Here is a 15,312-nt window from a genome sequence, read left to right on the forward strand (position 1 = left end):
TGTCTTCTCCTTCTCAGGATGACAATTCACCTTTACACTAACTTAGTGTTCATTTTGGTACCTAACACTTGTGGGATTTCATTAAACAATTGTTGAATAAAAATATGAATTAATAACCACAGTCATGCTGAATGATTTAGGTTTCCTGCATCTTTTGTTAAGTTACCTGTCATAGAAATGCTTTGATCCAACTTCTTGCTTCATCACTCTCCTTACTCAATTTTAACACATAAGTGCCATTTTTTTTATGTCCTTACTTCTGGGAAACCTTTCCCATCCTCACCCCCTCTCTAGGTCTTTGTTTGTAGTTATCCATTTAATATGTCTTCATGGTATCTTGTCCATCTTAACATGTGCGCATAACACTCAGCAGTATTTTCCTACTCCTCTTTGGTGTCTCTCACTTAACCACCATGAAAGAAGAACCTAGGTGTGTTTTGTTCACCTGAAAAGTTCCCCAAAATATTAAAACTTTTGGAAACAAATCTTGGGGTTTATTAATGAGTGAAGGAGACATTGAATGAAAAAATAATCCCGAAATTGCTTTTGTATAGATAGATATACATATTTAATAAAATAGATTTTACTAATAAAATGTGGCCAGCAAGTAAAAGAAAAATCATAAAACAACCTGCATGTAGAGGGTAATCGAATCTTGCTGAGAGAATATCACAATATAAATATTTTTGCTCACATGCTCAGAAAAACAGTTCTAAGTTATTTCTCATTCGTCAGTTTACACAGGGTTAAAAATAAATTGTGGTTTCCCTTGCTGGTCAATCTGAATCAGATGACAACAAACAAAACTGTAGGCTTCAGTATTTTTTTCTTACTATATATTTTATTTAACTACTTTAACATTCCTTCTTTATTCAGTATTTATCAGGGACAAATTTTGTACTACATTGGAGAAAATATTGTTTGCTAGCAGACAGGTACTTAATGGAGTCTAGATGTGCATTATTCAAATAGAAGTTTCTGCCTGGCAGTCAAGCATTCTTTTATTTGACCCACCTGTTTTTCTCATGTATTATCAAACTACAGCAACCTGAGTATAAAGAGCCTTTCTGAAGACTAAAAGGGAATTTGGTTGAATCTGAATCACTTGCCAATCAAAGGTCAATGTTGCTTCAGTTTTTTAGCCTGAAGGCCCTTAGTTACCATGCTCCTCAAAACATATTACCATCAATTGTGATATGTGTATACATAAATTTTTTTAATTAAAATCATAAGATATTTAAGTATAGAAATTCAACTAGTGTGAAGCACGTACAATACTGTCATTTTCTATTAAATAGTATTTAGTACAATAACATGTTTTATTTATTATAATTACTTATGCTTGCGACATAGGAATTAAGAATATGATCTGTTAAATCTATCGTATTCTGATTACAGGATCATTGATACATGTGTTCTGGTACTTCTTTCTGTTAATTTCCTGACAGATAAAATGGGAACAGTAAATATGCTATGATTATTTCTTTTGAGTTTTATAATCATTGTTGCTCAATACCAACATATTTAGTTTTTATTAGGATAACATATGAATCCATGTAGGTAAATAACGATACCAAAAGCTAGTCTTGATTTGGTAAAAGATTCCAAAGATGGGCAGTGGTCCAAAAGTAGTCATTTCTCTATCTCTGAATGAATTTTTCCTTCCTTGAAAGCAGGAGTTTCATTTTTTGTTTTGAATTTTAGTTTTTGGTATTTTACATTTATGGATGATACTGGGATTCATAATGTGAATTCACACACACAAAAAAAAATTTCTAAATCTCATAAGATTGATCAAAAGTATTTTGAATGATTTTTTTTTTAATATTTTAAGTTCTGCTTGGTAAGGTCATTCAAAAGGGACTTTCTGTAGTTATATCAAAGTTGATCTTCAGGCATATTTATTTGACCAGCAGAAAGAAATTTGCTAGTAAATAATTTCCTAATGGTGCTTTTCATCTGGGCATTTCTCAAGCTGTAGATCAAAGGATTTAACATGGGAGTTATCATAGTGTAGAAAACAGCAACTGCCTTATCAATAGGTACAGTAACTGCAGGTCTCAGGTACACAAATAAGGAGGGAAAAAAGAATAAAAGGATCACTGTGATGTGGGAGACACAGGTGGACAGGGCTTTGCACCTACCCTCTGAGCTGTGGGTCCTCAGGGAGCACAGGATGACCACATAGGAGACCAGCAGGAGGAGGAAGATTAGTAGGCAGATGAACCCACTGTTGGCAACAACAAAGAGCCCCAGAGCATGCGTATCAGTGCAGGCCAGATTGAGCAAAGGGTTCAGATCACACATAAAGTGATTGATGACATTAGGACCACAGAAGGGTAGTCGCAAGATGAAGAGGATCTGGATAGTTGCATGGAGAAAGCCTCCCATCCAGCATACTCTTACTAGCAGGACACACACTCTCCAGTTCATGATGGTTGCATAGTGCAAGGGCTTGCAGATGGACACATAGCGGTCATAGGCCATCACTGTAAGCAGAATTATCTCAGCACCTGCAAAGAAATGTTCCCCAAAAACTTGGGCCATGCATCCATTGAACAGGATGATCTTCTTTTTATGGAGTGAATCCACGATTAGTTTAGGGGTATTAACAGAGGAATAGCAGTCATCAATAAAGGAGAGATAGGCCAGGAAAAAGTACATGGGGGAGCCCAACAGTGGGCTGGAAATGATGGCAACCACAATGAGCAAATTTCCTAACATAGAGATGATGTAGATGAGCAAAAACACAGCAAATATAATTTTCTGCATCTTTGGGTTTTGTGTAAGTCCCAGAAGAACAAATTCTGTCACATTTCTGTTTTCCATGTACTTTCTGTGCAAGTTTGTTATATTACCTAAGGGGGAAAAAGAAAAAAAACCTTGAATTTATTAAACTTCTGTATTGTAATAGAACACAAAAGCCTGGATTCTCTTGTGCTCTGAAATCTGATGATTTTTTTTTTAAGGAAAACATTTTGTGTTGTTCCAGATGACTCAAATGCCTCCTGAGTGTTGATTATGCCAGAGCTTCTGCATAGGAAACTTACAGACACATAAGCAGGAGCCCATCTGAGTTCACAGAATTTTCAGAGATGATGGAGGAGACTAAATATAAGTGACATATTTTATACATTGTGGCAATTAAGCCTGTAAGGGAGGTAGAAGATAGATGAAGCAGCCATCATTGTCTAGTTAACTATTTTAAACTTTGTTCTTAGGAAAAGGGAAACTGCACAACCTGAGAAATGAGTGTAAGCATGACAAGGAAATTGAGGAAGAGTGAATTTGGAACATGACTCTTGTAAAAGCCATTGTGTGTCCTGGAAGAAGCTGATCAAGGTTCAGTGAACAGTGGAAGCCAGATCCAGGAATCCCCAGGTTGCATACTAGTGAGGAGAGTTTATAGAAAGAATAGCAGTTCAACAGTGATGGAAATGTAAATATAAAAGGCTACTCTTAAATAATGCATAATGCTCAATGACTAAATCCAAGAACTTCATACTTGTAAATCACAAAATACTTTGCAATATTTGTTCAGTGTATTTTATGGTACCAAGTGCTTTGCACACATGATTCTTTTTAATACTTAGAATAACCTGTGTGGTACATACTACTTCATTGCATGGATAAGGAAAGAATCTCAGAGAAAAATGTTTGTAGTGGTTTAGGAAGGGCAATACTAACCAAAACTCTTTGGACTCTTCAGGTGTTCTAAATGCTTTTCCAGATGCACGTTGATTTAATCCTCACTACAAGACTACCGATTGCTGATTACCATCATTTTATAGGTATATTTATTCTTACATTACTTGAAATATAGGCAAAGAGAAATTAAGGATTATGCCCTAAAATAAGCAGCTAATAAATGGCCCAGCTAAGAACAGGACCCAGGTTTTTCTTATTTATTTTCCTCCTCCATATTCTTAACATGTATTATCCTTGAAATTCTTAGCTTTAATTATATACCATATGTTGCCATGCTATTCAAATGTTGTACCAGTAATCCTTTTTTGACATGACCATATTATTATAATTAATTAAATGCTACCTGAGATATGACTTTACAGAAGTAATTTCATCAGCAGACATTATGATCCATTTGAACTCTCAGATATTAAGAAAATAAATATTTCTGAATTCTTGGAAGGGTTCCTTTGTCCTCATCTGTCCCTCACAACGAATTCTCACTTTTCTAATATCATTATTAGGTAGATTAAAGACCCTGCTGGAAAATCTCATTTTGTCACAGTGGCTAAGCATCTTGGCTTGAATATTAGAATTCTGGTTAGAATTCTGGTTCTTTCACTTGCAACTCTTCTTTCTGGGGGTAGTTTCCCAGGCAAAGCATGCAACTATTTCCTCTATCTATGAGATGAAAATTAAGAATGTCATCTTGTGAGTTATTCTGATAGTTGATTGCTATATGAACATACATACCACCCTTCTGAGGGCACATACAGAAATTTAATTTATGTTTAACTGTATGTACTCAGCAGATGTACAGAATTAACACATTGAATGATGAAGAGATTCTCTTCAAGATTACTTGTTAAGAAGCCAAGGAGATCTATATTATCCATAGTCATTTATTCAAGAAAGATTTCCCCATGTTTTACTTGTACTCAGTACCTGATATCTTATGTTATCTAGTATTCATATTTAGGTCTCATGTGTGGGAGGTACATTTAAACTTTCTTTTCACCTCTGTGAATTACTTAGTTAACAAAAGAGTGTCTCATGATAAAATACTGGTTCTTTTTGCTAGAGAGCTACTGCTTCATGTTTATGACTCTTGAATTGTCCACTGTTAAATCAGGTTAATGAGATTAATCATCTCTTGAAATATTAGAGTGAGGATGAAATACACTATGATTATACTTAAACATGTTGAATAATGATTATGGTGTATTAAAATAACAATAGTTTATAACATCAGTTCTGTTGAAAAACTTACCTTGTAATCTCAGAGGATTTTAATGATGCTTGTGGAAATTCAGAAGCAATCCCATCTTCAAAATGACCTCCTCTTTAAATAAGAATCTTTAAATATTAAAATATAAGACACAATTGAAAGAGAACATTCAGATAATCTTATATCAAATCAACAGATACTAAGGGAGTGTCCTTAAAAGTCCAAATCTTTCCTTTCTACACAAAACCTTGAATGCTTCACAGAAAACCCAGGGTTAGAATTCAGAATGAATTCACTTAATTCACTATAGATATATGATTTGGGCTTCAGCACAGGAGGTACAAAGTTTGGAGGAAAAACATTCCAGTAGGTCTCTCTAGTCATGATGAATCTTGCTCTTGATGAACTGACTACAACAGAAAATCTTTCCTCTTACAGTATCTGCATATTTAAAGAGGTTTCCACAAAGACTCTTGAACCTTACTGGTAGCTGGGCTTTTTCTCCCAGGGATCAATTATTTCCTTTGATGGAAAAGTTTTGTCTTAGGAGCAGGAATCCTGGAAAGAAAATTTGAGAATCTCTCACTCTTGAGTGGGGAAATTTATTTCCTGCATTAAGGGCCTATGTCTTCTTGCATTACTGTGGTTATAGGACATAGTGCATGTAAAACACTCAGCACAGTACCCACACAGTGTATGGGCTTGATCAAAGTTACATCTTCTTGAACCTATCAGTTTATTTTAGTCTGGGTTGATTGATATTAGCAGCATTTTCTATCCAAACATCCAAACACTTCGTAGCTTGCCTTGCACTAACTAGTGAATACACCATGCAGTATTTGAGAGTTTCATGAATAGTGGAATCAATAACAAAGAAAATTAATAGAGATTAAAAAAAAAACTTAAAAGGAGTTAAACAAATTACAACATAAACTTAAAAATCAAAAGGCAAAACTCAAGAGAGTGATTTGAAACTTTCTATGGCATAAGACTAAAGCAACACAAATTATATATTTGCAACAAAAATTCCAAGTCGATGAAAATAAATTCATCTTGTCCGTGGTACCCCCAAACAGCATAGAGGTTCTTCAAAAAATTAAAAATAGTAGTATCATATGATCCAGCAATTCAACTTCTGGATGTATGTACAAAGATATCAAAATCAGTATGTCAAAGAGATGTCTGCACTCCCATATATAGTGCAGCATTATTCAAAATAGCCAAATATGAAATCAACCTGTGTCCATCAAAGGATGAAGGGATAAAGAAGTTGTGGTGTATGTACACAGTGGAATGCCATTCAGCTTAAAAAAAGGAGGGAATTCTGTAATTTGCACCAAATAGATAAATGTGAAGGATATTATGTTTAGTAAAATAAGTCAGGCATAAAAAGACAAACATTTCATGGTCTCACTTATACTTAAAATCTAAAACAATCAAACCTGTAGAAGAAGAGAATACAAAGGTGGTTACCAGGAGTTAGGGATATGGGGCAGAAACCAGGAAATTTTGGTCAAGGAGTACAATTTGTTAGATATGAGGAGTAAGTTCTAAAGATCTGTTATATAGCATGTTGACAAATAATAATGTATCATTAACATAGTTTTTAAATGTTCTCACCAAAAAGAAATGATAAGTGAGGTGACAGATATGTTTATTATCTTGATCTAATCATTCTACAACACACACACACACACACACACACACACGCACATATATTTACATATACAATATTATGTGTTGAACTAATATACATTCATGTTAGCTATTACTATTATTATTATTTATTAAATTTAATAAAATGTAATTCAGTGGTAAAAAAGAAAGAAAACATAGGCTTAAGGAAAATCAATACTTCTCAATTTATGCAATTCTTAAATGGTAAAGTACCTGTCACATGTTACTTAAATTACTGGTTTACATGTAATATATTATAATCTACACTCACAGAAGAGTAAGAGCCCTGTAATCCTCATGCATATGTCTCTCCTGGCTCCCAGCACAGAGCCTGGGATGTATTAGATATGTGGATGGCATGTGTTGAATGAATAATGAAAGGAGAACAAGCACAAAGAACATATTTAGCTCTAATGCATTTTTCACTTTAGATCCAAAGTCTTCATCCTCTTGAGAAAATAGAACCAACATTTGGGAAATAGTTTGATTATAGTTCTACTTTGTAATATAATCTTAATGTTGCCACAATATAGAAAACAAAATACTCCAGAAGACATTTCAACCCAGATAGGACAACTTTACTTTGCCTCAGAACTCTCACCCATAGCTGGTCACCATGACCTCATAGCAGGTCACTAAGACAGGACAGCAGATCATTATAACAACACAGAAGTGATTATAACATCATGGAAGATCATTATGACACCAGCACAGATAACAATGACATAGCAAATCATTATGACCATAAAGCAGGTCATTATGACATCATGGAAGGTCATTATGATAATATTACAGGTCCCTTTAGAATAATAGAAGAGTCTTATGATATCTTGGCACATCATAACAACATCATGGAAATTCATTATGATACCATGGCAAATCATTATGACACCACAACAGGCCAATATTACATAATGCAAGGTCTTTATGACACCATAGCAGGTCATTATGGCATCATGCGAGGTCTTTATGACACCACAACATGTCATTGTGACAACACAGAAGGTAACTCATGTTGTAGCCTGTATGTGCTAATATGATACAGTATAAATTTGGATAGATGTAATAAATAATGTTATCTTCAAAGGCCAATGTTAATATAAATGATCCAAAGATGGCATTTGTATATTGACTGTTTTTTCCTCACAGCTGGCTGAGACTGATTAGTTTAAAAGTTCATCAGTACTATACTTACCTTTTTACACATTCCATTATTTTAAAATAAGCCCATAAACAAATGTTGAGCCATTTAAAGACTAATTTTGCCTAATAAGACTAAAATTAAAGACTAAAATTAGATTCTGCTTTGTATAACCCATGAAATTATACCTAACACGTTCCAGCCATGGGAAAGATAAGCTCTGTGGTGGAAAAGACCCCAGTGTCTACTGTCCCCTGAAACTCCCTGACCCAGTGACTGTCACCTTCCTGATGAGTGACATAATTTAGTCATGTAAGCCTCTCTGATCCTCCACTCCCTCATAGTTCCCTTGTTCTTCCCCTATTCTGAATGCTGGTACCCTCACAGTAGACTGAGGATGCTCTCATGCTGGGAGGGAATTGGCCTTCCAAAGCAAATCTGTCTAAAATGACTTGAATAAAACTCAACATGGATTATTGCCACCTCAAGTTCATATGTTCTTCTTTCATCAACACTAATATTCCACCAACTCTTCACAGCCAGTCCCTCCTCATTTTATTCTGCACTATAGCCATGCATTTGATATTTCTCATATATTTTAGAATATGGTCAATGAGTTCCACCAGAAACACTGCTGAGCTCTTAATTGTAATTTCAGAGACTAGTTTGGGAGGAAATGCTTTTAAACAACAAGCATCTCTCCATTTTTGGAAAGTCTTCTGTAATGTTTTAAAAAAATATATACTTTTTTTGTGTGAATTATGAGATATATTCCCAAGTACCTAATATGTTTATTGTCCAATGAAAAAAAATTACTTTTATTTAAAGTTTTATATTCTGCTGATTGTTAGTGTACAAAAATGAATCTGACTTTTTTCTTAATTATAGTTCTAAAAACATAAAATAATAAAATAAAATGATCTCTTAATGCTTCTTATATCCATAGGATTTTTGTTGTTGTTGTTGTTGTTATTGTTGTTAATGGGGATTTAATTCAGTGTGCTTAGCCAGTGAACTGCATTCCAAGTACCCCTTTCGTTTAAAATTTTGAGATGGGTTCTCCCTAAGTTGCTTAAGGCCTCACTTAATTTCTAAGGCTGGCTTAAAACTGGGGATCCTCCTGCCTCAACCTTGAAAGTTGCTGGATTACAGGTGCAGCAGTTTTTTAGTGTAGACATTCACGTAAATTTTGAAAGATAGTTTTATTTATAACATATTTAATATTTATAATGTATTTAAAATATATATATATATATATATATATATATATATATATATATATATATATATAAATTCTTGAAGCACTAATCATTATATTATACTGACAGGGATCTACAGTACAATATTAAATTAAATAGAAATGATAACAGAGGTCTTGACTTGCTTTTGTTAAGAGGAATATTTTCATCTCTCAACATTAAGTGTTATATTATTTCTTCATTTTTATATAACCTATACCAAATATAACAAGTTCATCTGCCAAATATATATATATATATATATATATATATATATATATATATGAGAAATAATTACATATATTCTCTCCTTTTATATATGAGAACATACTAACATAAACATATTAACAAAAACAATAGTTTGCATTCTTGTTAAATATCAGTTATGATTAGATGACTTCATATATTGCTAGATTAATTTTTCTAATAATGTGTTTAGGATTCACTTCAATATTTGTGGACGAGATTGGATTTCAAACATATTTGCTTTTGATGATAAGATTACTTTTGATGATAAGATTATGTTTTGATAATAAGATTATTTTTATTAAATGAATTTAATTTCCACCTTTTTTTCTGAATAAGATTTTGTGGTATTAGAATTGTCACTTCCAAGAATGTTTAGTAAAGTGTGCTTTAAAAGTTTCTGGACCCAGTCTTTTATAGTAAATAACTGATTAATTTTATTCTAAATGGACAGAACCATTCTTGTTTTCTGTTAATTATTGGTTCATATTTTTCATATATATTTTAATTTATATTTTACTTACAATTGCATTGATCTACTTTCAGTGTGATTTCTTATTTCATTTTCTTGTGCATCTTTAATGTCCCACCTTAAATCCTTAAAACCACATTTTCTGTCTTTGTAACTCTCCCTTATCTTGTATTAATCTGAACACTTTCATTAATTCTACTTGTTTTCTCAAATGTAAATCCATTAATTTCTTTCATGATACACATTGTTTCTGAAGAGCTCATGAATACAGAATTTTTCATATTTTATACTGTTTTGGATTATGTATAGTATACTTTGCATAATTTATAATTATAGTATAATTATAATTATAGTATACATGCAAAATTTCTACAGCAAAATATGTGCATATTTACATACAGAGAGATGCATATATTTTGTAAGTAGCATTGGTTTATTTTTGTAATTTGTTCCCACTAACAAGAATATAATGATTTTCAGATAGGTTTGTTTTTAATTTCAGAATGGCCAACAAGAAATTGTACACAAATAAGAAATTGCTAATTTGTCCACATTTTAAATTAAAAAGTAACATTAGATGTTTCTCTTCCATTTTGCCCATTCATTCAATTTTCTGTACAATCTATAAGTAATCTTCTAGCTTTGTATGCTGAATTTAATTAGATAATTTTAGTTTTGATTTTTCAATGTAGCAAATTTTGAGAGTAGAAGATCTTGCAGTTTATAAAGGATGTGGTAAAAATCTAGCTGGCTATGCATAAAATATATTTTGAATTATTTAAAGATAAAAGGATCTGGGCAACTCTAAAGGTTAATTAACAGTATTTCAGTTTAGCTTCCTGTTTTATATTTCTCGACTCAAATAGTTTGGGAGAATTTGCTATGAACTACATTTCACTAAATGATGTGGTTTTCTCTGTGGGTTCACGTTTAAAGAAAACTAAAATGTCACTAAATATTACGTCAAAAAATACCCAGACCTATTTCTATAACTTCTGTTGTAAAATGTCTAAATTCAACAGAAATAAAAATTTATCTTAATAACTACTCAATTTCCTTTCATATGAAATATCAATTTATCATTTTATATGAAGGTAATACGATAAGTTTCATTCTCAGCTTTCTGATATAAATGAAACATAAGATTCACAGAAGTCTACTGATTTGCCTAGATTTGGGCAGTGAGGAAGTGACAAAAGACATTCTTATCAGTGTTTAATGACTGAATCATTGCTCTCTTTTATTTTCATCAGTACATTAAGATATGGCCTTTGATTATGGATAAAAAATCATCATTCATTTGTGTTCTGACTGGGCCCCTAAGATTTTATGGTGATTTGTCATTTTTTATGTTTTGAAGCTGCCTTTAGGAGAAATATATAGAGAAATTTTTAATCTAAAATAACATGTTGGTAGAATATATTATGAAGTCAAATGAATATGAAGGTGTCATTTTTTTAAATTTAAAAAAGTGAATGGGACTAAGAAAAATACTTACCACTGTCCTGAAACCTGTAGACATTGTCTTATTGTCTTCCACTGTTTGATCCGTTCAACACTATATTCATTTTTTATTAGTAACTTGTGAAAAATGTAATTTATACTATCATTTTCAACATAAATTGGTACAGATTGCATTCCATATCATATTTCTTCCATTTCATCTTCCTTTATATTGTACTAAAACTGAAATCGTAGTTGAAAATGTTACTGCATTTAAAGGTTACAATCAGCATTTTTTAAAATTTAAATTGTTTGTTAATATTTTGATGTTATTTTCCTTCACCTGTTTCACAAAGAGATATTTTCTCTTTGATAACATAAAAAAAAAAAAAACTATTTTACTTTTTCTCTGCTTCTTTTGGAAAACCTTTCTTCAAAATCCCAGTATTCACAATCCATATGTTCCACCAATGTGCATATTGCTATATTTTTGTTAACACGTGTTGTTATTGGTTTTCTAATAGCTAGGGTTGGGGCTCAGTGGTAGAGCACTTGTCTGGCACATGTGATCCTGGGTTTGATCCTCAGCACCATATAAAAATAAATAAATAAAATAAAGATGTTGCATCCATCTACAACCAAAAAAAATAAATAAAAATAAAAATAGAAAAGAAAGTAAGAAAAGATCCAACAAAATGATTTATACTTCATTAAAATTTATTTGCTATCATTTGTCTTTCTCTCTCCCTACAATGGTGATTGAATTCATATCTCTTGTCTATATATTGGGACACGTTGACATGCAGTCTTCCCCAAATAAATATCTTGGAGCCACCTGATTATACAGCTCTGCTGTGAAAGAATGATCTCTATTAACTGTAGAAGGCCGGCTGGCTGCAAAATAACCGGGGGATGACGAATAACTTGTGTACATTGATACAGCAGGAGTAGGAGCCGTTTATTGCAGGACAGGAGCAGTATTTATACATTCCACACAGCTTATCTAATTAGCATAAACTAGATACATCAGTCAACCAATAAGGAATCTCCACACTTAATGGCTCGCTTTTGTTACTTCTCAAACCACTCCCTCTGGCATTTTGCCAGGCACCATCCAGACTTGTTTATGAACTCTTAACATTCCCCTGGCAAAATGCCAGGTGTTATTTTGACTTGTTTACAGACTCTAACATTTCCCCCTTTTGTTTAATTTAAATAACGACCATAGTGGTTTTTACAAAAACACCATAAATAACCTGTTACAAACAGAAAGGAAGGATACAAAATGTCACAATACCAAGCCATTCGATGGCTCCATGTAAGAAGCCCTTGGAAAAATTTTACCAGCAATGACACCATTTGCAAAGATACCGAGTTACAATTTGTTGTAGATTACAGTTTGTTGTCTCAGTCCAGGTAAAGCAGTGTCTCAAATAGATTAACTCACAGTCCAGGTAAATCACAGTCCAGGTAAGTTCTGCAGGCAGCTAGCTTAAATCACAGTCCAGGTAAGTTCTGCAGGCAGCTAGCCTAAGCTGTAGTAGCAGAAACAGCAACAGCTCCGAAGTATCGTCCGTTTCTCAGCCGAAGTTTCGTCCGGTTTTCAGCAACACTGGAAATTCTTCCACCTTGGTCTTTACCGGCACTGTGATGAAGGCAGGAACTCCGGATGGCTAAAGAAAATCCTGTAGCATTCTACTAAGAAAACAACCTTCTGAACAATTTAGCACATTATCTCAAGGTTTTTTTTGCATTTGAAATAAGCATTAATAGTGCTCATTACTCATCAGCTTCCAGGTGTGGGAGAATCATTGTAGTTTAGTTATTGGCATTGAAAATGACTAAACATCAGGGACACCAGTAGCATCTTCTGCTGGCTGTAGCGCCTGGGCAGCCCCAGATGGCCCTGGGGAGTGTCCCGGACTCAAACTGCTTCCAGGCACAGGGAGCAAGAGCCTGCGAGACTGTGCCTCCAGGTCAGGTCTAGATTTGGGCTCACGGCAGTGGAAGAGCCAGCTCCCTGGCCAGGAGGCGGGGAAGGGCCAGTCGCCGCAGCCTCTTGGAAAATCCTTGCTGCGCTGTGACCGGCTTGCACACTCGGCAGCCGCCTCTCCGCTTCACGCACCCTCCGGTAACGAAAAGTATTTAGTAATAGCCTTTTGCTGCAACTTTTTTCCTGATAATCCTTCTTCTTCTGAACTTTCTTTTTCTTTCTGACTAGAGTTCCTGGGCTTCCATCAACACATGCCTTAAATATTCTTGGTTCCATTGGGGTGCCTTCTTCCCTTAGTAATTTACTTCTCACCCCTTCCATATTTTCATCACAAAGACAATACAATACACTTAGACAAAACAAGACACAAACATACTGTATCAATCTTCTCCATTTTCTCGAAATGGCCATTTTTCCTCTCGCCCTATCTGCCTAGGGACGAGCAGATTTGCTCCCGTCCTATCTATGGACGGGCAGCTTTTTTTAGTCACTTACCCCCGAGTGTCCCGGGGCTCCCGGTATGGGCCACCATCTGTAGAAGGCTGGCTGGCTGCAAAATAACCGGGGGGTGACGAATAACTTGTGTACGTTGATACAGCAGGAGTAGGAGCCGTTTATTGCAGGACAGGAGCAGTATTTATACATTCCACACAGCTTATCTAATTAGCATAAACTAGATACATCAGTCAACCAATAAGGAATCTCCACACTTAATGGCTCGCTTTTGTTACTTCTCAAACCACTCCCTCTGGCATTTTGCCAGGCACCATCCAGGCTTGTTTATGAACTCTTAACATTCCCCTGGCAAAATGCCAGGTGTTATTTTGACTTGTTTACAGACTCTAACAATTAACTATTTATCCTGCCCTTGTACATTCAAGTACATTTCATTTAATAAACAACATAAAGGAAAAATCACTTTCCATCAGTCCACTTTTTTTTTTTAAAGTTGGTGCATCTCTATTACACAGAATGCTGGGTTTCAATGAGGCATGTTAACAGATATATAAAACACAATTAGGTGAATTTCATGCCTCAGTATTGGCTCTGTCATCCCCTCCATCTTCTCTGAATCCTCTCCCTCTATGTTACTGGTTAACCATATACTTTCATGTTGTTCTACCTGATTTTTCCCTCTAGTCTCCACATATAAAGGAACATATAATAATTTTCACATGAGTCTGGATTATTTTGCTCAAAATTGTGGTCTCCAGTTCAACCCAATTTTTTGAGAATTACACAATTTTGTTCTTCTTTATAGCTCAGTAAAACTCCATTGTATTTATATGCCATATTTTTGTTACCTATTCTTTGATGTACACCCTGGCTGGTTCCATAGTTTGGCTATTGAAAATTATTAATTGATATACATGGATATGCATGTTTCTCTAAAGTATGTTAAATTTAACTCTTAAAACATTATCCCTGGGGCTGGGGATGTGGCTCAAGTGGTAGCGCGCTCGCCTGGCATGCCTGCGGCCCGGGTTCGATCCTCAGCACCACATACAAAACAAAGATGTTGTATCCGCCGATAACTAAAAAATAAATATTAAAATTCTCTCTCTCTCTCTCTCTCTCTCTCTCTCTCTCTCTCTCTTTATTAAAAAAAAACAACAACAAAAAAAAACATTATCCCTGCCTATGACATTTGGTAATAGTGGGGGTTCTGTAGCTTAAGAGAAAGGTATGACCGCCATTTTTAAATTTTCACTTCATGTAAAATTCTCTGTGTAAACTTCTTCATTACATAACTGAATTTAAAATGTCATCATACAAGATTTGTTTGGTATAATATCAAAAAAATGCTCAGTAATAAAAATTTTTTTCTGAAAAAACACTTTCAATCTACTCAATTTCTAAGGTAAGATCAAATAGATTTCTGTTCCCCTGAATAAATTACAGATTAAATAATTATTAAAATTGTAAATTAGCATCAGAGTTGACTATAACAAAGTCACGAATTTGCCCTTCCATTAAACAGGAATATCACATGTATGTACACACATATACTACTCCATCTCAGACCCATTAGTGCAATTGTCATTTTACTGCTAATTCTTCAGTTCCTGATTTGTGACATTTATCAACAAATGATTTGTCTTCATTACTTGGAAAACAATAGTGCTCCTGGTAGGCAAGTAAATGTTTTCAGCTGCATACAGTTGGATGGACATTAAATATTACAAA

The 15,312-nt window shown here is 34.1% G+C and overlaps 1 protein-coding gene across 1 annotated transcript; it reads right to left on the minus strand.

Moving 5' to 3' along the window:
* Positions 1-1,878: 1,878 nt before the first annotated feature.
* LOC114093570 (olfactory receptor 4C46-like) lies at positions 1,879-2,829 on the minus strand. Its single transcript, XM_027936354.2, has one exon. The coding sequence runs from the start codon at positions 2,827-2,829 to the stop codon at positions 1,879-1,881; it is 951 nt and encodes a 316-aa protein (XP_027792155.2).
* Between the last annotated feature and the right edge of the window lie 12,483 nt (positions 2,830-15,312).

This window comes from Marmota flaviventris, chromosome 9, assembly GCF_047511675.1.
Source record: "Marmota flaviventris isolate mMarFla1 chromosome 9, mMarFla1.hap1, whole genome shotgun sequence".
NCBI lineage: Eukaryota > Metazoa > Chordata > Mammalia > Rodentia > Sciuridae > Marmota > Marmota flaviventris.